Raw genomic sequence first — 22,889 nt, forward strand, 5'->3', positions numbered from 1 at the left:
CTGTAACTAATAGCTACAATAACTGAGTGATTATGTAATAGAAAGGTTAGTTGCTCATTCATGTCCGACTCTGCGACCCAGGGACTGGAGCCCCCCCAGGCTCCTTTCTTCATGGGATTTTCCAGGCAAGAATACTGGAGTGGGTGGCCATTTCCTCCTCCAGGGGATCTTCCCAACCCAGAGATCGAACCGTCTCTTCTGCATTGCAGGCGGATTCTTTATCCTCTGAGCCGTTGGGGGATTATGTGTAACAGAGCTTCTAGCCAATACAATGTGGCAAGGAAAGGGGGAGGAGGAAGGCATCTCAATTAGAAACAGGTTAATGAATAAACAGATTGTGCTGTATTTTTATACTGGAATACTATTTGGCAAATAAATGGAATGAAGTGTTTGTGCAACAACATGGACAAATTTTGCCAAGTGAAATAAACCATACTGAAAAAAGACTTCCTATTTGGATTCCATTTATCTAAACCTCTAGGAAAATGCCAGCTAATCTATAGTGACAAAAAATAGATCTCTGGCGGCTGGGTTGGTAGAGGATTAGAGAGAAGGAAGGATTACAGAGGGGCAGGAGGAAATATTTGGGATAATGACTATATTCACTATCCTGATTATAGTGATCTTTCATACTACATGTTATATATATGTCAAAACTTACATAACTGTACACTTTAAATATGCACAGTTTATTGTATGTCAGTTCTACTTCTATAAAGTTGTTTGTTGTTTTCTTAAATTCCATGAGAAGTCAGGTCTGTGTTCTCCCGTTTGAATTTGGGTGCTCTCTGTGACACCTTTGGCCAATAGAATTTGACAGGAATGACAGTAGGCCAGTTTCAGACCTAGGACTTAAGAAACTGACAACTACTTCCTGTTTCTTGGAATACTTGCTCTGGGAGAATCTGGCCATCATGTTGTGTAGTCTGACTACCCTGAGATTGTCACAGTGTCAGGAAGTCCCAGCTAGCTTATGGAGAGCAAGATGTCCAACCAGCCTACATATTTCTGCTGTCCTAGCCTGGACACCACACATGTGAGTAAAAAAGCCATATAAGCCATATCCAGAGCAGTAAAGCCTTTGTTACAAATACTGTTTCTGTGAACATTCATGTACATATTTTTGTGTTAACGTAAATTTTCATTTCTCCGTGATAATGTCCAAGAATGCAATTGCTGCATCATATGGTAAGTGCATTTTTAGTTTTATCGGAGCTGCCAGACTGTTTTCCAGAGTCACTGTAATCCTGTTTCTCTGCATCCTCACTATGTACACGTGCTCAGTCGTGTCCAACTCTTTGCCACTACATGGACTGTAGCCCGCCAGACTTCTCTGTCCATTGAATTCTCCAGGCAAGAATACTGGAGTGTGGGGACTTCCCTAGTGGTCCAGTGGAAAAGACCATGCTCCCAGCGCATGGGGCCCGGATTTGATCCCTGGTCACGGAATTAGATCCTACATGCTGCAACTAAGAATTCACACACCACATCTAAATATCCCATGTGCTACAAGGAAGGTCAAAGATTCTGTGTGCCACAACTAAGCCCGAACACAGCCAACTAACTAAAGGTTAAAAAAAAATACTGGAGTGGGTTGCCATTTCCTATTCCAGCGGATCTTTCCCCTCCAGGGATCAAACACGCACCTTCTCCTGCATCTCCTGTATTGGCAGGTGGATTCTTTACCACTGAGCCATTTGCTAGTAAGGAAGTAAGCCACAATGCTAGTAAGGAAGACCCGCATCCTTACTAGCATTTGGTATTTTCAGTATTTTTATGTTAGCTATTCTGAAAATTGTATAATGATATATCATTGGGGGGGTTTTCCCAATTTTTTTTTTAATAATTTCATTTCTTTATTTTGGTTGTGCTGAGTCTTCGTTGCTTTTCTCTAGCTGCAGAGGCCAGGGGCCACTCTAGTTGTGGCGTGCGGGGTCCTCACTGCAGTGGCTTCTCTTGTTGCAGAGCACGGGCTCTAGGGCATGAGGGCTTCAGTAGTTGGGGCACGTGGACTCAGTACTCGCAGCTCCTGGGCTCTAAAGCACAAGCTCAGTAGTTGTGGTGCGAGGACTTAGTTGCTCCATGGCATGTGGGATCTTCCCAGATCAGGGATCGAGCTTGTGTCTCCTGCCCTGGCAGGCTCTTTACCACTGAGCTATCAGGGAAGCCCTATCATTGGGTTTTAATTTCCGTTTTTCAAATGATGTTGAACATCTTGTCATGTGTTTATTTGCCATTTGTATATCCTCTTTGATGGAGCATCTGTTTATGTCTTTTGTCCTTTTCCTATTGTAAACAGAAATAATAAAGTTATTAATAAATAATACAAATGCAAGTATAAATATACTTTTGTAAATATAAATATGTATAAGTTTATATTAAATAATATAAATTATGCTGCTGCTGCTAAGTCGCTTCAGTTGTGTCCAACTCTGTGCGACCCCATAGACAGCAGCCCACCAGGCTCCTCTGTCCCTGGGATTCTCCAGGCAAGAATACTGGAGTGGGTTGCCATTTCCTTCTCCAGTGCATGCATGCATCCTAAGTTGCTTCAGTCATGTCCGACTCTGTGCGATCCCATGGACAGCAGCCCACCAGGCTCCTTTGTCCACAGGATTCTCCAGGCAAGAATACTGGAGTGGGTTGCCATTTCCTTCTCCAAAATTATATTTATAATATAAATTTATAAAATAAATATAAGTAATAAATAGCTATTTATTATTTTAGATATAAGCCCTGTCAGATGTGTGTATGCAGTATTTTCTCCCAGTAATTTGCCTGTTTATTTCTCTTAACAGAGCTTGCAAAGCAAAAGTTTTCAATTTTAATGAGGTCCAGTTTACCCCGTTTTTTGATGTCAAGTTTAAGATCTCTTTGGCCCTAGATTCTGACGATTTTCTCCTATGCTTTTTTCCCCCCTCTTTATTTAAACATTATGCAATACTGTGTTTTTTTTACAAAACTCTAAAAGCATTGTTGTTTTGTGTGTTACATTTTGTTCTTTGACCTAAGTTAACTTTTGTATAAAGTGAAGTTTAGGTTGAAGTTCATTTTTTCCCCTGTAGATGTCTATTTGCTCCAGCACTACTTGTTGTAAAGGCTGTTCTTTCTCCATTGAATTGCTTTTGAATCTTTGAAAATTATTTGTGCATTTTTGCCTGGATCTATTCTGTATCTTTTCGAATCCTCTATTCTCTGTTGATTATTGTAGCTATCATTATTTAAAAGTATGTTGTTTACTTTCCGAGCATTTGGCTATTTGCCTATTGTCTTTCTGTTACTTTGGCTCCATTATGTTCAGAGAAGATACTCTGTATGATTTAAATTCTTTAAAATTTTTAATATTTGTTTTATGACTCAGTATGGTGTATCTTGGTGACTGTTTTGTGGGCACTTGGAAAAACTGTATTCTACTGCAGTTTAGTGGAGTGTTCTATACATACCTATTAGATCTTGTTGATTGATGATGTTTTTCAGTTCTTCTATACCGTTGCTGGTTTTCTGCCCAGTAGTCCTGTCAGTATTGTGTTGAACTCCCCAGCTGTAATTGTGAATTTTTCTGTTTCTTCTTTCAGCTCTGTCATTTTTTGTTTGATTCCCCCTACCTCTCCACTGCCGTGCTGCATGTGGAATCTTAGTTCCCTAACGGGATCATGGAAGCATGGAATCTTAACCACTGTCTGGACATCCAGGGAAGTCCTTGTTTCATGTATTGATATTTTAAGGCTCTGTTGCTCAGTGTATGCACATTTCAGATCACTGTGTCTTCTTGATAGATTGATCCTTTTATCAGTATGTAATGTTCTTCTTTGTCGCTTTAACGTCTATTTTATTTCATATCAGTATAGCCACCCTAATTTTTTTTTTAAACTGTTGGCACAACTTTTTTTCCCATCCTTTTATATTCAGTCTTCCTGGCATGTTTAAAGTGAGTTTCTGTTGATAGCATATTAACACTGGAGTGGGTTGCCATTTCTTACCCCAGGGGATCTTCCCAACCCAGGATGAGTTGTATTTTTTAAATCTGTGTTGCTAATCTCTGTCTTTTGATTGATGTATTTGGACCATTTACAATTAGCTTACTATATGTTAGCACTTAAGTATAGCATTTTGTTGTTTGTTTCCTTTCTGACCCTTCTGTTTCTCAAGTTCTTGTTATCTCCTCTTGCCTTCCTGTGGGTAAATGGAACAGTTTTAGCATTCTGTTCTTCTTTGTAGTGTTTCTGAGTGTATTTCTTTGTAGAGTTTTCTTTGTGGTTACTCTGAGTATTACAGTATACATATGTAACATCATTATCTACTGGTTGTCAGTGTTTTATCACTAGAATCAAATATTGAAATCTTACTTCCACATAGGTCCCTATACCCTCCCCTACTTTGAAAATACGATTGTTTTATGTATTTCCTCTATATATTTACATTGAGCACCATTACAGGTGGTTTTATAAGTTTTGATTTAGCCATCAAATATGATTAAGATACTAATGAGGAGAAAGTCTATTTTTACACATTCTGTTCTTTCCTGTCTGAGGTTCCAAGCCCTCTTCTGCTGTTTCCTTTCTGTTGACGTTTCCTATAACCATTAAAGGGTAGGTCTTAAGGCAACAAAATTTTTTGTTTTTTAGTTTTTCTGCATCTGATTTGTCTTTACTTCTCCTTCATTCCTGAAGGATAATTTCATCAGCTAGAAAATTTACAGCTTGTAGTCCTTTTCTTCCAGCATTTGAAAAATTTTGTAACCTCCTGGCTCCCATGGTTTCAGATGAAAACTTCACTGTTGTTTGGTGTTTCTCTGTAGGGAATGAATCATTTCTCTTTGGTTGTTTTAAAGATTTGTTCTGTGTCTCTTGTTTTTAGAAGTTTATGATATGTTCTTAGGTGGATTTCTTTGGGTCTATCATATTTAGACTTTGCTTGGCTTCTTAAATCCATAGGTTTAGATCTTTCACCTAATTTAGGGAGTGTTTAGCTGTATTTCTTCAATACTTTTCAGCTCCACACTTTTCCCCCTACTTCTGGAACTCAGATACCAGTGTTAGGTCTTTCATTATTCCAAAGATCCTTAGGTCTCTGTTTAATTTCTTTTTCTGTTTTCTCTCTGTTGTTCAGATGGAATACATTTTATTGATCTGTCAACTCAAGTGTACTGATTCTGTCCTCTGTCATCTCTATTACAGAGCCCTTTCAGCAAGGGGGTTCCAAATTATTATTATTATTTTATTTTTCTGTTTTGCAGTTTCTGTTTCTTTTTCTATGACTTCTACTTTGCTGAGATTTTCTATTTTTTTCACTTGTTACAAGATAATATTCATAACTACTTATTGAAGCATTTTCATTATAGCACCTTTAAAGTCCTTGTCTGATCATCCAAACTCTTGACTAATTTGCACAGTAGCATCTAGATTGTGAGAGTCAAATTAAGATTTTTCCTGTTCTTGATATAAATGATGTTCTGTTAAATCGTGAACATTTTGTTTGTGTGCTAGGATAATTTCATTTTATCCTGGATATTTTAGGTATTATGCTGACTTGAGCCTGTTCAGATTTTCTATCTTAGTAGGCAGTTGCCCTGTTAAGTTTAACCTGTTGATTCTGGCCTGCTTTTGTGAGCTGTAGCTCTGACAGCATTTAGTTTTCAGTGCCCTTGCAGTGCTATTCAGGTTTGTCTCATTCTTTGGCACTGCTGGGGCTTCCTGCTCAGTCTGTGCGGGTGTTTCCTGCTTGGAGAGACACCTGTGTCACTGAGCTGCCTTCCACCAGCGGGGGTAGAGGACGAGCAGTACAGGGCCTGGTTTGCCCTTGGCCGCTGGGCAGAGGACTGAGAGGCCTCAGGCTTGAGTCTCCATCCCACTGGCTAGAGGGCCTGGAGACAGCAGCCTCCTGTTTCGTTACCAGATAGCCTGCCTTTGCGCCCATTAGGCTCCCCAGTACACCTCTGTTATTCTTCCCCTTTCCTGGTCTTTGGTGAGACAGAGCAGACTTGTCTCAGTTTTTGTTTTGTTAGGATTTCCCTGGTGGCTCAGACGGTAAAGCGTCTGTCTACAATGTGGGAGACCTGGGTTCGGTCCCTGGGTCGGGAAGATCCCCTGGAGAAGGACATGGCAACCCACTCCGGTACTCTTGCCTAGAAAATCCCATGGATGGAGGAGCCTGGTGCAGGCTACTGTCCTTGGGGTCACAAAGAGTCAGACACGACTGAGCAACACTTCACTTTCACTTTCACTCTATTCGGTCTATCGGTGTTGGTGGTTCTGGTTGGTAGTCACTCACCTCTCCAGGGCCCCGTCCAGGCTACGTGGAAGATGAACACCCAGGAGGGAATTCACTACAGTGACCTTCCTTCCTTAATTCCTGACATCCCTAGACAGTTTACCTTTTTTCTAGCCTTCAGAGTCCTTTATGGTTGCCTGTTGGTTTATGTGCAGGGTATTTCATTGTATTTAGAGGGGAGTAGCTGGGGAGATTGAGGGAAGTAGCCATCTTGTCTGAGATCAGAAGTCCACTCAGTAAAGTTTTAAACTTTGAATAAAAACTTCAAAGTAATATATTAATGAATAATAGGAAATATATGGCCCAATGTTTAATGATATATTATAAGTCATTAGAGATAAGGATATGGGTGAGTGACAGCCAAGGGCTGAAGGTAAGACTTCCTGGAGGTGAAGTAACTTCAGAAGCCCCTTATTGTAAAAAAACAAGGTCATAGTTGAAAGGAGCAATATAAACAGAAAGGAATGTAGAAAACAACTGAGGGAATTTGCCTGTCTTGAGTAAAAATTACGTTAGTGAGTAATGAGAGTAGAAAACACGATGGTTAGACTCTGGTGATATAGAGGGCCTTGGAAGTCTAGAGTAATACTGGATACATTGAAAAGTGGAAAGCTGTCCCAAAATTGTAAGGAGAAGGAGTGACATGAGTGAAGTTTAAGCAAGATTAGTTTAAAATAGATACTGTGTTGTGTTATTCACTCTATCATGTCCGACTCTTTGTGACCCCATGGACTGTAGCCCACCAGGCTCCTCTGTCCGTAGGATTTTTCAGGCAAGAATACTGGAGTGGGTTGCCGTTTCCTTCTCCAGAATCGATGTGTAAGGTAACGTATGTTGGGGAGAAACTGATCATCCAGGAGCTAATTATGAGTTTGTCCTGGGTTCTAAGTCTGAGGTGGTACCTGTGACTATGAAGTAGTTGAAACAATGATAAAGAGGAAGTGGATTCAAAAGAGAACATGATGGGACTTGATACCTGACTAGATATAAAAAGTAGAACTTGATTCATAGACTGTCAGCTTTGGTGACTTCCCTTTTCCCATGTGCTTAATTAAATATAAGTAGGAAACTTTTAAAGAATGAATTTTGTTCTGCAGAGAAACTCTTCTTTCTCCATTCCCTTCCCACCTGCATATGTAATTTGAGAAAAACCTAACTGTCCTAAGGCAACTGATTAACACCTTTAATCTTTTTCCAAGCGACATACTGTTGCCACACATTCCAAAATCATTATTATACATGTTAAAAGATGTCCAGCCTCACTAGTAATTAAAGAAATGCAAATTAAAACAAAGTTTGTTTTTGTAGTACAATTCAATGCTGTAAGGCTTTCATGAAGTAAGGCTTACACATATTTTTTTCTGATGGAGTAAATTGGTATAATCTTGCAGGACAGAAATTTAGCAGTATGTAGCAAGTTTAGTTCAGTTCAGTCACTCAGTCCTGTCTGACTCTTTGCGACCCCATGGACTGCAGCACACCAGGCCTCTCTGTCTATCATCAACTCCCGGAGTTTACTCAGACTCACGTCCATTGAGTCGGTGATGCCATCCAACCATCTCATCCTCTGTCGTCCCCTTCTTCAATCTTTCCCAGCATCAGGGTCTTTTCAAATGAGTCAGCTCTTCGTATCAGGTGGCCAAAGTATTGGAGTTTCAGCTTCAACATCACTCCTTCCAATGAACACTCATGACTGATCTCCTTTAGGATGGACTGGTTGGATCTCCTTGCAGTCCAAGGGACTCAAGAGTCTTCTCCAACACCACAGTTCAAAAGCGTCAGTTCTTCGGTGCTGAGCTTTCTTTATAGTCCAACTCTCACATCCATACATAACTATGTATGTTGCAAAAGCCTTTACAATGTTTAAGTACTTCTGCTAGGAATTTACAGTAAGGAAATAAATGCAAAGAGGCCAAAGTATGCCAAATGTTAGTTGCAATGTCCCTAAATTTTCAGTTATAATTGTATATAAATATGTAGTAGTAGGAGTGAATGGTTCATACAAATATGGTGGAATATTACATAGCCTTTAAAAATAATGTTTTAAGGAATTTAATTTTATAAATTAAATACTTAAATTACTTAGTATTAATTAGTATTAATTAAATAGTTAGTATTTACAAAGTAAATATTTCCAGTTTTTAAAAAACTGCATCACAGATGCTATTTAAATTCCACCTAAAACAATTTGGGGACTTGCCTGGCAATCCAGTGGTTAAGACAATGTTTCTAATGCAGGGGACACAAGTTCAAACCCTGAGCAGGGAGCTAAGATCTCACATGTTGTGTGGCATTGCCAAAAAGATAATAATAAAAAATTTTTAAATAAATAGAAGAATTTGGAATGAATCTTCATAATATTTTTGTTTGTCTATAATTTATATTCTGCATCCTTCTATAAATAATTTGAAGCAACATTTAGATCACTGTCGTAGATAGGTGAAGAAAGAAAAAAAGAGTTAAAAGGCCTTTCTGCATTAGTTCAGGGAGTCAAATAATGTATCTTCATGTTAACTACTATTGCTCAGAGGGAAGAGCAGTACAGAGAAAGAACCTGTGTATGTAGAGACACAATGGAAAGAGTGAAAAGGAAGAGTAAAACACAGAAGTTTATTTCTTTTGCTGCTGCTGGCCTGCTTTGTAACTTTTCACAATTCATGTCGCCTTAATTACCTCCTCTGTGAGTCAGAGAAGGTAATCTTGCTTTGTCTTCCTCACATGGATGTTATAATGTTTAATTGATGTAGTTTCTACCTGAAAGAACTTTGCAAGCTAGAAAATATTATCCAAATTTAAATTGTTATTTGTGACTTGAGAATAGCATTCTGACCCAACACAAGAATTATTATTAATATGTTTAAGAAGGAAATCATGAACTTATTTAAAAACGACTAAAGACTTGAGGGATAGGGTATGTGAAAATGGATGATACTTTCTTCACAATCTACCTGTTTTCCTTTTATAGTTATTTTAAAACAGTAAGAAAAACACAGTCCCCTTGAGGTCCTTTTACTCTAGCAAGAATTCATTATAAGAAAGTTTTTTAAGAAAAAGGTAAAATGTTTTCATTAGTTGTTCTTTCCGATCTATATTTGGCATTCAGGCTACAGCTAACTTTTACAGTGTTTTACTTCAGGGTGAGTCTGTTCTACTTAAAATTATGTATGAGCTACTTAGAAACCATACTTTTTTAGAGCCAATTAAAAAAAATTTAAACACAGATAAGTTGAAAAAAAACAGAACAATGAAAACCACCTTTACATCCTCACATAAATTCACAGTGTCACTTACTTTCTTCATCTTTATTGCTATATACATTGGCACACACTCATGTCCCTTTTTCCAGTATATCCAAAAGTAGGCCAGAGCCATCAGAAATGTGCTGTTTTAATGATCATTTATCTGCTGTTCAGATGCAGCAGAGCAACGTGATTCTTGTAAAGTTTATTCTATAGTTGGTGCCATCTGTTTGTGCTTATTATCTGAAATCTTGGGTTCATTTTATTGGAGTCAGGGATGCTCAGATTAAAGTTATCGCTATGCGATGCCTCCTAAAGTTATAAAGTCTGTATGGTCACAAAAGGAATATTTGACTACTTACTAGTAAGTTTAAGTAGTAAGAGTACTACATTCTTTTTATATGCCTTTGTTGTTCTATAACAGGCTGAAATAGTCAAGTTTTATATTTTCAAGCAGCTTAGAAAAAAAACTCAATGTTTTCCATGGAACATTTGTTAGAATTTGAATATTTCATTGGACCTAGAATGTTTATTTATTGTTATAAATTGATGCTATCTAATAGAAGATAACCATCCATTGTAATCACTTAGTCTAGGTATGACTGCAACCATAAAAACTTAGACTTTTTTTTTTTTTGGCAGGAGATTTTGATGAATTCACTCAAGACAATAATGATGTTATATTGAAAAACATAGCAGAAGACCTTCGGAATTGCTTACCTCTAGAAACCATGCTTTCCTCAGAACATCTAGCTCTCCAAAAAGTAAATATATTAAATTAATTTATTCCTAGTGCTGCTTGAGGTTTCTCCTACTCTTCTCTAACCCCATTAGCCTTTCCAGCCTAATCTTTAGTCCTGAATTCTGCTTTTTCATTTGGTGTTTCATCCATTTCCCCAATTCTTTTGAGTCGGTAACCCCCTGGCTCCCTAGTACCATTCGTTCAAAAGATATTTTTTTGAGGGTGCCCTGTTTGCCGAGCAGACCCCACCCCATCCCAAATCAAGGCCCAACAATACAACAGTAATCTGTCCCTGCCTATGTAATTATCTTGGTTTTCTCTGCCCTGTTCCATTTCCCTGACTTTTATCAGGGTGAAGTTCACCCTTTTGTTGATTCTTTATTATCCTTGAAGTAGAAGGGAACAAACATTGTATTTCTTTGTAGCTGCTTGCTGTTATATCATGTACTGCCAGCATTAAGTGCTATTATTATTTGTAAGCATGAAATTTTGCTAAACATTTTTTATTATTTGAAAAGTTTGCTTCTGGGCAAAGATTACTTGCCAAGTATTTTGATGGGTAAGTCCCTGACAGGTAGACTCAGAAGACCTGGTATCAGTTTCTCCTCTCCCCCTCTGAACTAACTAGTGTCAGTTCTTGGAAGAAATCTCTCTGGGTACGTTTCCTTATTTGTAAAATATACTACTTAGGATGGACAAAATGATCTCAAAATACTCCTTTCAACTTAAATTTTTATCGGTTTCTAATAGCCATGTTTTGCATCATGACATGGTCAAATAGCAAGTTGCCAGTGTCTCAAAAATAGCATGAAAGCAGAGTTGCTGACTTCCATTAGCGAAACTTGTCTTTCTGGCTGTTGTTGCTCTCAGAATTTCAGCATATGAACCACTGATGTTTTGCCTTATTTAGCAATAAAAAGAGACTTCTTTGTACTCTGTTTCTTTTGATGTTTTTCTTCTCGCCACCAGATACAGCAGCAGCCAGAACCCACAGTTCACGTTGATGCATTCCTCTATGATGAAGACTTTATTGATTCATTATGTGAGGAAGGAAAAATGAGCAGAAACTACTGCCTGGTGTGCGGCTCACATCGGACAGCACCTCTAGGTGGGCACTCGAGCCCGCAAACCTGACGACTCCGTGTGCACTTTTCCTTAATGTCATGACTATGCAGGTTGTTGACCAGGCATTCACTGTTTTTTGGCTTTTTTAAAAGCAAAAGGCCAACCTGCAGCCTAGCTATTACCAATTACTAAAATCAGAGAAACTAAATAGAAACATTGTCCAGGGAGGTTAGGCCCCTTCATGTGCCCTGTGGGAGTATTTCTGCTTTTTACTGAACATATTTAATTGGAGGTGACTTCTCAGGTCCTGAAACTAATTGGAAGTGGTTGAATATGGGGAAACTAAATCATACTTTATATACTCAAAAGAGATTCGCATTTATCCGTAGCAGTGATTATTTACAGTGAGAAACATAACTGCCAAGGGAGCTGAAAACTTTCTCCCCATAGAAATATCTACTTGCAAAGTCAGATAGTAATCTAATATTGTTGGATGGGTGTGTACTCAGAAGACGGAGATGGATAATCTTGAGAGTTTATGCAGGCCTTGATTTGACCTGGAGCATCTCCTGCCTGTAACACAGAACAGCTCTAGTCATAGTCTCCTGCACCTCTGTCCCTCAGATGCAACACCTGTGTTTCGAACCGGAAACTAGACTGATTCCATGCTGCTAAGATGTAAACTCTTCTGTACTATATCTTTTGTTTAAACCGGATATGATTGTCTAGGGTATTCCTTTAAACATGCTATTTCAGTCTCCCTGCTAACCTAGATTTTGAGGCATTACTTAGAGTGGGTGAGTAGTAGTGTGCTCATGTTACTGATCTTACGTAATATTCTCAAAAGTTCACTGCTACCAAATTTGTAATATGTGGCTAATATAAATTTGTTGTACCTGTATTATAGTTGGGGATTAAACTACCCTGGTTTACTGCTCTAAGATTCATTTGAAGTGGTTGGAGTTCACAAAGCAGAAGACTTAGACAAGAACAATAGAGGGAGAATTAAAAAGTGGATTCTAATTATAACACCATTTCAGATCTGATGTACGGAAATTATAGAAGAGCTATGTTCAATGAAGAAAAATTTGGGAGATTAGGATGCATTTTCGCATAAAAATCAGATTATAAATAGTGACTGGGTGCCCAGATAACTACAGTGAGTGTGAGAAAGCTGTCACCGTGTGGGGCTCTTCTTTCCTATATGAAAGGAGCTTGTCATCTATAAGACACTAATGACTAGCCCAGGGCAGGAGCACTAATGTGGCAAAGAGGGCAGTGAGGATGAGGGGAAATAAAGATTGTGGTGCTTAATGCCCTCGCACCCCACCACCTCCAGTGTTACTTCTGAGGCCTAGTCACCCTTTCTTTTCTTCCCAGGGATTAGCCTGATTGCTTCCATTTTATTTGCCACCATTCATTAGTTATGATCAAAGTTTCCTGACCATTAGATTATGTACTAGCACACAATAAAGAAAATCTTTGGGTTACCTCCATATCAGAAAAAAACAGACTCAGGCTCTCCCAAGTATTTCATTACAGAAATACTGGAGTGAGAAAATGGGCTAGGAGGTTAGAAATTATAGCAATTAAACTAAGGGAAATAACAATTTAGCAGTGTCTTAACCTCCTTCCATACCACCCGTCTCCGGCTCTCCAGACCACACTTGAGGTTGGCCAGGGCGCCACATTGTTCCACTCCAGAGATGGTCATTCATTTGGTAGTTTAGTCTATGCAGCAAGAGGTGGAGGCTCTGTGGATGGTTCTGGGGTAGAATGAGAAAAACAGGTGCTGTGGGAGTTAGGAAGCAGTCTCAGGGAAAAGCAGTTCATTGGGAGACAAGGAAGAAAAAGGCCTAGGACACCCTAGAGAATGGAAGGGAAAGAGATGAGAAGCATGGCGGTAAGGACAGCCAGCTGAGTAACCGTTTTCTAGAGGCCTCCTAAATGTCAGAGATTGCGTACTTGTTCTTGTGTCTTACAGCTCGGAGTGAATGAGTGCAAAGTTATTACACTAATGTTTTCTAAATAACCTCTGAATGGCTTTCATCGATTAAGGAAAGCATGAAATATACTTTATAGGTGAAAGAATTAGAAATACAGAATGGAACTGTTAATCCTCAAGCAAAATTTAATGTTTGTTCTCATTCTTCAGGGTTTATTTCTCATTCCTTCTCTCTCATGGAATTGAAATTCATTTATCATCACGTACTCCCTGATCTGTCGGGAAAGGTCTTGGTTGACGTTGGCTCCAGGCTTGGCACCGTCCTTTATGGGGTAAAGTCCAACTTGTGGACATAATCAACATTTGGAAATACTTTCTTCTCCTACTATCAACAGTTTTGCCTGCCACCATCTAAGGTGACAGCTTGGCTTGCTTTATTAGAGTAATAGAATAATATGGTTAAAATAGTGTATTGAATTTGGACCTTTCAAAGGCCAGCTCTCTGATCTTTCCTGATTTGTCTCTTGTCACACAAGTGAAGGAATTTCAGCAAAACAGGAACAGATGGCCCTCATAACACTTTGGTATTCTGTCACTCACTTACCGCACGTCTAACTCCATTTTCTGTACTGTCGTAAAACAGTATAGCACACGGAGCTTTGATAAGAGTGCTTATAAAACTGACAAATTTGCTCAACTAGGGAATAGCTTACACCCATAAGCAAATCACTCCACACCTCTGGCATCAATATCCTCACCTGTAAGTGAGCAAAGCAGATGATATCATCTTGGACACAGGACACACCGTGGTTTTCAGTGATCCAAAGTCTGAACGTAGATTTTTGTGTCTGAGATATCACTTCAATGTGACTCTTTAAAAAAAATTCAAATCATGAATATTTTTAATGTTCTTAAATGGTTTTATCAAAAAAACTGAAATGTGGTTTCTGGTTGTCATTAACAGACGTGTTAAAACATGTGGCCAGCAGCCGTAGGAGTTCATGCCAGGAACAGGCTCTGTCCATTCCCAGCATCACTGCCTACTCTAAACAGAAACAGTTAACCCTTTCATGCTTCATTTATTTTTCAGCATTGACTTTTGTCCTATAGTTAGAAAAGACAGCCATAATAGTACAGTTTATCTGCTGATTTTGCTTGGTGAACATTAGAGATTATGATTGTTTACCATATTTTGTCCACTCTTGTTTATTTTTTTATTTGTTAGAAACAAATATAGCTGAATAATTGTGACTGTGCAGGTGTTTGGCAGCATCAGTGAGATTAAACATATGGTCATTTTCCTCTATAGAGGTCCCTGATTCAGTCAATAATTTTTTTTGAGTACTTACCTATGCTTTGTTGAACATATTCTAAATATCTATGGTGAGCTATAAATATAAATTGAGTTTACACATAGGTGTTAGTTGATGTAAAATGGTCTTCAGAATACGATTTGACCTCTCCTTCCAGATTGTTTTTGTTATTACAACCAAAAATAGATAGGTAATAATACATAGTCTGTTTTTGATGATCCTTGTTAACTGATGGCCAGTTGTCTTTGATGGATTTACCAAACAGCAGGCTGGCTTCCATAAGCTAAACAGGACACACCTTCAGCCACCTGCATCTTATGTCAGACTGTGCTGAGTGTTCATCATATTTCCAATAGGTTAACACCTTTCTTACTTTCCCCTGATGTAACGTTCTAAGAAATTACAGAAACAGGGTATTAAAGAAAGAATCTATATGTGATCACTTTCCTTATTTCCAACGTTGTTGAATGTAGTTTTATTGAGAAAAGTAAGAAATCAATCCTTAAAAACATAATTACTTTATTTTTATGCTTTTAGAAAGTTTAGCCTTTATTTGGAAAAAATGTATTCTTCTACAAGTATACATAAAGGGAGGGTTTAAAATAGTAATATCTGATAAATAAGATAAAATTACTTTTAAATAATGGAAATTAATAAACTACAATTGAGGTCTTGATGAGTAAGAGTAAGTTCTTGAAGTTGTTTTACATAAATTATATAATGTTATTTATCTTTACTTTTATTTTTAGTTTACTGAATTCTCTTTTTAAAGTTTGACTTTTAAAATTTCAAGTAGAAATAAACTCACAACTAAAAGTTAATTCTTTTGCATCATGTGTCTTCATATTTTAGGGTTATCTTTACAGTTCAGCATCACAACTGTATGGAGTAGAACTGAATGGAGACTTTTGCCAGTTGCAGGAAGTGATCATAAAAAAGTATCAGTTCACTGACAGAATAAAGGTACTTTTTAAAATATTTATTCTCTTATGCATTGTGTAGCAAATTTAGCCAAGTTTCTTCTCTACTGGAGTTGGAAAATATTTGAATCTATCCTTCATTGCTGTTGTATAGAAATAGATTGAGTTAATATTTTATAACATTAATAATGAAGATGAATTATTATCATTATGTTCCACTCACACTTTTCTCTTCCTCCCCAATTTTATTAGAAAGTAGAATTTTTTTTCTTAGTTTTCTTCATATCAACTATAGTTTTGTTAGCAGCAATTTTAAATATCTTCATGTTGTCAGATGTGTATTTAATTAAACCCTGAATGTTGAAAGTAAGCAAAAAGATTAAGTAATGCTCACAGTTCTTTATCTTCTTTTATAAACTTGCAAGAGGAATTGTGGGTACCACAGACTAACAGTTCATAGGAGGATGATGCCCTGCGTTGGGCTGTGACAGAAATTTTCTGTTTGTTATAGGTAAGGGGAAAAATAACCAGAAAGGGGAAAGGAAGTTTTTTGGTTAATGCCATAATCCTTATCATTTCACTAGTGATCCTACACTTCTAATGGCAGTGCACAGAAGTACTGGGTATCTAAGGATCTCTGGTGTTCAGTTCAATCTAATATTCAAAGACGTATCTTAGTAAGATTCAGAATCTAGCCTTCACCTTTTTATAGAAGGAAAACTTTTTGTTCTCTTCCTCCTTTCATCCTATTTTTCTGTCTCTCATATTATAAATTGAGAGGCAAGTGATCAAAGAGAATTCATTATCCAATATTAAATTTATAGATTTTTCTCATTATTCCATATTTAGTGAACAAATAAACACTGCTGTTATTACATAATAAATCACAAAAAATACAGGAATATCAGCTTAATTAGAAATCAAGATTTAAACATTCTGAAAAATACCTCTGCATATTATTTATTTGTAAGACTAAGTGCTTTTTGGAAAAAAAATCATATAATACAAAAAACTTTTTCTCTTCTTTTAAAATAAAAGTTAATTTGCTTTGCTCTTGAGCAAATAAATATTTCTTCTTGTTATCTTGCCTGTGTTCTACAAAACTTGTTGATTATAGTCTAAGCTGATTTTTTGAGGTATTTAATTTTCTAAATTGTTTTGTTTGCTTTCTTGGATAGATAATATATTCAAGTAAATTTTGGATGAAGAGTCAGACAAGGCCAGTTAACATATTTGTATTAACATTTTACAAATTACTTTTTAAACTTTACTTAGTCCCATTTGATTCTGTGAATCAGGATGGATATTACTCCATTTTATTTATGAAGACATTTGACTACTCAAATGTATAACCCTAGTTGATAATGCAGCCAGAATTTGAACCTAGTTCCTTTGACTCATAACTACTGATACAGTAGAAAAAGCTCTAAATTGGGAGTGAAGAGAGTGTAATTATCACTATATAAATAAGTCTGTCTAAAAAATAAAGTTTTCACAAGTTTATGATTTTTATTAGATATTAAGTATCTTCAAGGGCAGTAGTATTAAATATACTGTACTCCCATTTTAAGAAGTGTGAATCTCCCTTACCGCCTGCCTCACAATGTCATTGAATGAATAGCTATTTCTTAAGTGGTTATGTGATATGGTGTCCTTGTTCTTTTACATTAATTCATTCTTTAGGTGCTTCATGCAGACATTTGTACACAAGGTTTACTTCTGCAGAATGCTGATGTTATTATAATGAATAATGTCTTTGAATATTTTCTTAATGAAACAGAACAGGCCAGGTACGTTATTTATTTATTTATTTTGGCATGGCCAGGCTTGTAGGACCTTCGTTCCCCTACCACAGATTGAACTTGGGGCCCTGGAGTGATACTAAACTTTTTAGAAATGACCTCAACTCTCAGGAGATTGTATTAATAAGAATGAATAGCTATTTCTTAAGTGGTTATGTGATATGTTCTGTCTAAGTGTTATGTCTAAGTGAAAATAAAAATAAACTGGTTGTCTAACCTTGTAAAATATTACATCTGATTTTGAGGAGATAGAAAATGGTGTCATGCAATGTATGGCAAAAACCAGTACAATATTGTAAAGTAATTAGCCTCCAATTAAAATAAATAAATTAATTTAAAAAAAGAAAAGAAAATGGTATCATGACCCAAGCTTTTTCTTCGAAGTCAGGGATGCAAGAAGTTAATTATCAGTTCCCAGTGGGTCTTAAATTTTTTTCTGCCTCAGTTTTCTTTTCTTTGAAAAAACACATGTCCTTTTGTTATCCTGTCACAGAATGATGGGACTTAACTGCTGCCCATAAATGACTATAGAACAAGATATAAGAATATTCACCTAAAAAACAATGAATAATTACCAAATTTTTAAAATGTTCTTAAGATAGTAATAGTAGGTTCCTAGACTTTATTCCACTATTTAAGCAATAGAAAAATTAGCAAATCTGTGATCAGTTTTTTTGTTTCTTATTTTTAAATTTTTGACCATACTACTACATTGCTTGTGGGATCTTAGTTCCCCAAGCAGGGATCTTACCCATGCTCTAGGCAGTGAAAGCACGGAGTCCTAACCACTGGACCGCAGGGAGTGTCCTGTGACTTTTCTGACTTCTCATCAGGATTTATAGGCTCCTCTAATTAGAAAATTCTTACAGTCCAAGACACTGATTTTCTGGTCAGTTAGGCTTACTAACTTATTTATCATAATGACATATGTAACTCTAGATACAAGAAAGCGCCTTTCCATATATATGAAAGGGCATTACATTCATGTTTGCATTAGTTCATCAGGGAGATTTCTACTGCTTAGAAATAAAAAGGTACATAATTATAGACCATAAACAGTTAATATGGAGCAGAATCTTGAATGACTAAACCTCTATCTGCTATCCCTTCACCTTCTTTCTTTCTTTCTCTCGCTCACTCGCTCTCTCTCACACACGTGCACACATCTGTTACTTCTAGGTTAAGATCAGTACAAAATTAGCAATGTGAATTGTTTATAGAGAAATTTGTTCAACAGAAAGCTAATCATATCATCAAAGTGCAGCCAGAACAGGTGATGATTTTTTGTTCACAGGGTAAAGACCAGAAACATAACATGAACAAAGTTGTTTTAACCATAGTGCACTCTTTAAACTTAATTTCCAGTGGACAAAGTTTGTGTAGCTTTTTACCTTTTCAAGTTCATGACCAGTAGTCAAAACATTAAATAATGATTAGAGAATGAAATAATACCAATATTATAAGAAGTTAAAGAGAAAAGCACCTTAAACTCTTGGAAGATTCGTAAAGGAAGATTTTAAATGCTGAAGAATGACAGATATTACTGGTCAGCTTGATACTGGAACTGCTGCATGCTTGTGCTATCTTGGAAAATTCATTTGCAAACTCTGCATGACTCACCAGATAGGTATTGACCCCATGTGTTCAGTCATTTCTCCAAATTAGTCAAGTGCAATGAATTTTAAATATAGATAATTATCTTCATGAATGACAACACACAGGAGAAAGTTTAGAAGATAAAGCATTCTGATATTAGAATCATTCTGACAGAACTGATCATTTACCTGTATTATTCTATATTGTAGCAAGTAGAGTAAGTCTTAGTTTAAAAGGTACCTCTGTGAATTTTTTCAGTAAGTAAAACCTATACAACTACTGCAATGACAACTTCTCAGAAGCAGCAAGTGCTGTTTTTAGAGCCATGCCCTATCGTGCTAATATAATCAGCTTCTTCAGTCTTACTAAACAGACTTGAAAAAACATCATTTTTAGGGAACTGCATCAAAACAACAGACAGCTCTAGCCCAAGCACAGCGATAATTATTATCAAACACTGCTAGTTGGTTTTAGATCTAACCTGAGAAAAAGAACATTTGGTATCATTTTGCCTAATAAGGTCCAGAATGTACTACACCCAATAGCCATTGCTAGAACTAAAGTGAGTGCAAACAACCCAGCTGCCCACCTGCCCCACTGCAGGGGGTGCACGTCCTTGCTCTGCTTGACCCCTGCCCCCCAGTGGGGTGTACTGTCAAGACTCATGCAGTGTAGAAATCCCATTCGTGTCTGCACTACAGGCTAATCAAAACTGGTCAAATACTGTGCTCTGACATACACGTGCACACGGCCTGCCTTTGTGCTTTAAACCTAGCTGATCACACTGAACTTCTCAGGTATCACATTGTCCACAAGGCTTTCCGCTGAGTATTTCTGACAGCCAAATAAAGTATGATTGCGCTCTTGATGTTATTTTAAACGATCTACATACTATGTTCTTATTATTAGCCTTTGCTTGTTTTCTGGCTTCTGTGGCTTTTCTCCATGACTCTTTCCCACCCACTCTCCTCAGCTCGGTTCCATTCTGTAGGAAGTTTGACAAATCATAAAGAATTGAAGGGGCTTTAACCATGATCCAGCTTTGACATCTGTATCAGTTCTGAAAACTTCTTTGTGGTCTTACTCACAATTGCTTGTATTAACCCTAATCCCCCCATCTTGTTAAATCTCTCTCAGTATTGTAACTCCACAATTTTGCCAACATCCCTTCAGGAACTGACTTTACCAATTACTAGTATGTTGCCGCAGCCCTGTTCCCTGCAGGCTAACGTTTTTGCCCATCTGGATTTCTAGATATCACCTATGCTGCATATGCTTTTGTCATCCTCATTTTTAAAAAATATCCAGTGTCTGGTAAATGCTAACACAGAAGTTTTTAATGTGTTGTAGAGCCTGGGAATATATCTGCCATAATGTAAGGAAACAAGGGTCATTATTGGTGACAGTACCAGGCCTGGAAGATTCTCTCTCGGGTCTTCAGGTATGTAAGCTTCTTTCCCAGCACTTTTATTGTCAAAACTTTTCTCCTGCTCTTTTCTGATAGCTGTTACACTATTCTAGAAATGTTCGGTCTGAACACAGTGACAACACTAGAAAGAGTAGCAAAACCTTATGGCTAAAGAACTGTTCTGTGGTTTATTCACGTTCCTCCAGAGCTCTGAGAGTGTCATTCTGATCCTGATCTAGATACCTTTGCTTCTCCACCCAATTTTTCTAACTCAGTTCAGTTCAGTCGCTCAGTCGTGTCCGACTCTTTTGCGACCCCATGAATCACAGCGGAGCAAAGACATTACTTTGCCAACAAAGGTCTGTCTGGTCAAGGCTATCATTTTTCCAGTGGTCATGTATGGATGTGAGAGTTGGACTGTGAAGAAAGCTGAGAACCGAAAAATTGATGCTTTTGAACTGTGGTGTTGGAGAAGACTCTCGAGAGTCCCTTGGACTGCAAGGAGATCCAACCAGTCCATCCTAAAGGAGATCAGTCCTGGGTGTTCATTGGAAGGACTGATGCTGAAGCTGAAACTCCAATACTTTGGCCACCTCATGTGAAGAGTTGACTCATTGGAAAAAACCCTGATGCTGGGAGGGATTGGGGGCAGGAGGAGAAGGGGATGACAGAGGATGAGATGGCTGGATGGCATTACCGACTCGATGGGCATGAGTTTCTAACTGTGGAATTACAGTTTTAAGTTACAAATGCTATTAAATATTTGTAAGAGACTTAAAAACACCCACATCATAACTTTTTCTCCAGTAAGTGGGTTGGAGGCCATATCCTGAACACAGTTTAGCTTCTAGGTCAGTTTGGAATCTTGCTCAAGCTGCTTCTATATTCCTCAGATTCTCCATACAAAATAAGGTTGATAGTTAATAATAAGATTCATCCCAATAAATTGACTCTTTTATAAAGGTTAATTAATATTTGTAAAGCTCTTTGAGACTCCTTGATGAGATATTATAGCATTTCTTAATACAGAATCATTATCATTTTCTTTCATAGTGCTTCCGTTGCATATAATCACTGCAAAATTTAAGTATCTTATTTCTTCCTTTAAGAAACTAAACAATCATGAATAATACCTTCTTCAAAAATTGTTGTCAGTCATCTAAATTACAGTCATGTTTACCATAACAGGAGAAATAATCCAGAGATACATGAAGACATGATGGTAATCTCCCCAGTTCCCTCCCCTTGAGATCTCTACCCCGTGAGTGGTGTGATTCTGCCGTACTTTTTCATACTCATAAAAACACACCTTGATGGGGAATTCATGTAAATCCATGGCTAATTCATTTCAATGTATGACAAAAACCACTGCAATGTTGTAAAGTAATTAGCCTCCAACTAATAAAAATAAATGGAAAAAAATAAAAAATAAAATACATGCTCTCCAATTTATAATATTTATATGTATTGAAATAATTCAGTGATTTTCAGTTACCAAAGTAAAATGTTTTTGAAAGAGTCCTTACATATGAATTCTTGAATAACATTATTACTTTCTGATTTAATGAAACTTCTTTAAGTAGGTATATCCATTGGTGGCTCAAGAGTTTCTGTGTCTTGGAGACCCAAGTTTGCAATGTGAAGGGAAGAGCCCGATGAAGGTTATAGAGAGAGATTAGCTCCTCTCATGCAACTTGTTAGCACCATCACTGTGTATATATGAAGTTTCTCTGGGTACTCCCATTGTTGTTTTAATCCTTTATTGTTTAAGCTAGTTTATTAAACTAGTTACTTTAAAATAATTACTCTATTGTATATGTTCTTTATCCTTTCAAGTTCCCAAATCAAGGTAAATTAATTCAGTCCCTGAATCTTACAGGCCTGCCATTTACTATGACAAAGAATTGTTCATGTGGCACCATGTAGAACTTAGTCCCTCTCACTGTAATATAAATCTGATTTCTTGAAATTGAAAAGAGTAGGTTCATTCTGTAATTTTCATATTTGTTTATAATATGAACAATTTTTTTTCCTCAGGTTAATATACAGTTAGCTCCTTGGGTTGAAGAGATACCGCTGAACTATGATGTATTCCCAGAAAAGGATATTGACAGAGAAGCTCTTGAACAAATACATTTATACAAGATTCTCTGAAACTAAAATAGTCCTGCCTTGGTGTAAAATAATTACAAAATAATTTAAAAGAAATGGAATATCAGTATGCTAACACATATTATTTCCTGTGTATTCCTTTCTAGTGTTTGTACGTATGCTTGCATATTTGTAAATAATTGTATGTATATATATATATACAACTTTGTGTGATCATTTTATTAAAATATTTATCTGAAAAAAAAGTTTTCCCCTGGTTTCTTTGATTCTGTCAAAAATATAAACTTGTATCCTTTAGTCACCAACTCTGTTTACCAAGTCCAGATATGACCAAAAAAAAAAAAAGATCAGAAGTAGTTTCTATCATGAAAGAGAGGGGAGGGGTAGGTAGACACCTCATATCTTAGATCTCTATTATGTAAGATTCCTGTACACACCTTTATCTGAGGATACTAGCACAAAGACCAAAATAAAAAA

The 22,889-nt window shown here is 37.0% G+C and overlaps 1 protein-coding gene across 1 annotated transcript in view; it reads left to right on the plus strand.

The window, feature by feature from the left end:
* LOC110122918 (uncharacterized) overlaps positions 1–22,657 on the plus strand; it is a 28,057-nt gene extending 5,400 nt beyond the window's left edge. The window contains exons 2-8 of the mRNA XM_020870560.2: positions 10,152–10,273; positions 11,221–11,359; positions 13,472–13,593; positions 15,427–15,537; positions 17,178–17,284; positions 20,243–20,333; positions 22,338–22,657. Coding sequence (XP_020726219.2) covers positions 10,152–10,273; positions 11,221–11,359; positions 13,472–13,593; positions 15,427–15,537; positions 17,178–17,284; positions 20,243–20,333; positions 22,338–22,454 — 809 coding nt within the window. The 3' untranslated portion in view covers positions 22,455–22,657. The remainder of the gene's footprint in view (positions 1–10,151; positions 10,274–11,220; positions 11,360–13,471; positions 13,594–15,426; positions 15,538–17,177; positions 17,285–20,242; positions 20,334–22,337) is intronic.
* Positions 22,658–22,889: the final 232 nt, after the last annotated feature.

Source organism: Odocoileus virginianus, chromosome 16 (assembly GCF_023699985.2).
Source record: "Odocoileus virginianus isolate 20LAN1187 ecotype Illinois chromosome 16, Ovbor_1.2, whole genome shotgun sequence".
Taxonomy (NCBI): domain Eukaryota; kingdom Metazoa; phylum Chordata; class Mammalia; order Artiodactyla; family Cervidae; genus Odocoileus; species Odocoileus virginianus.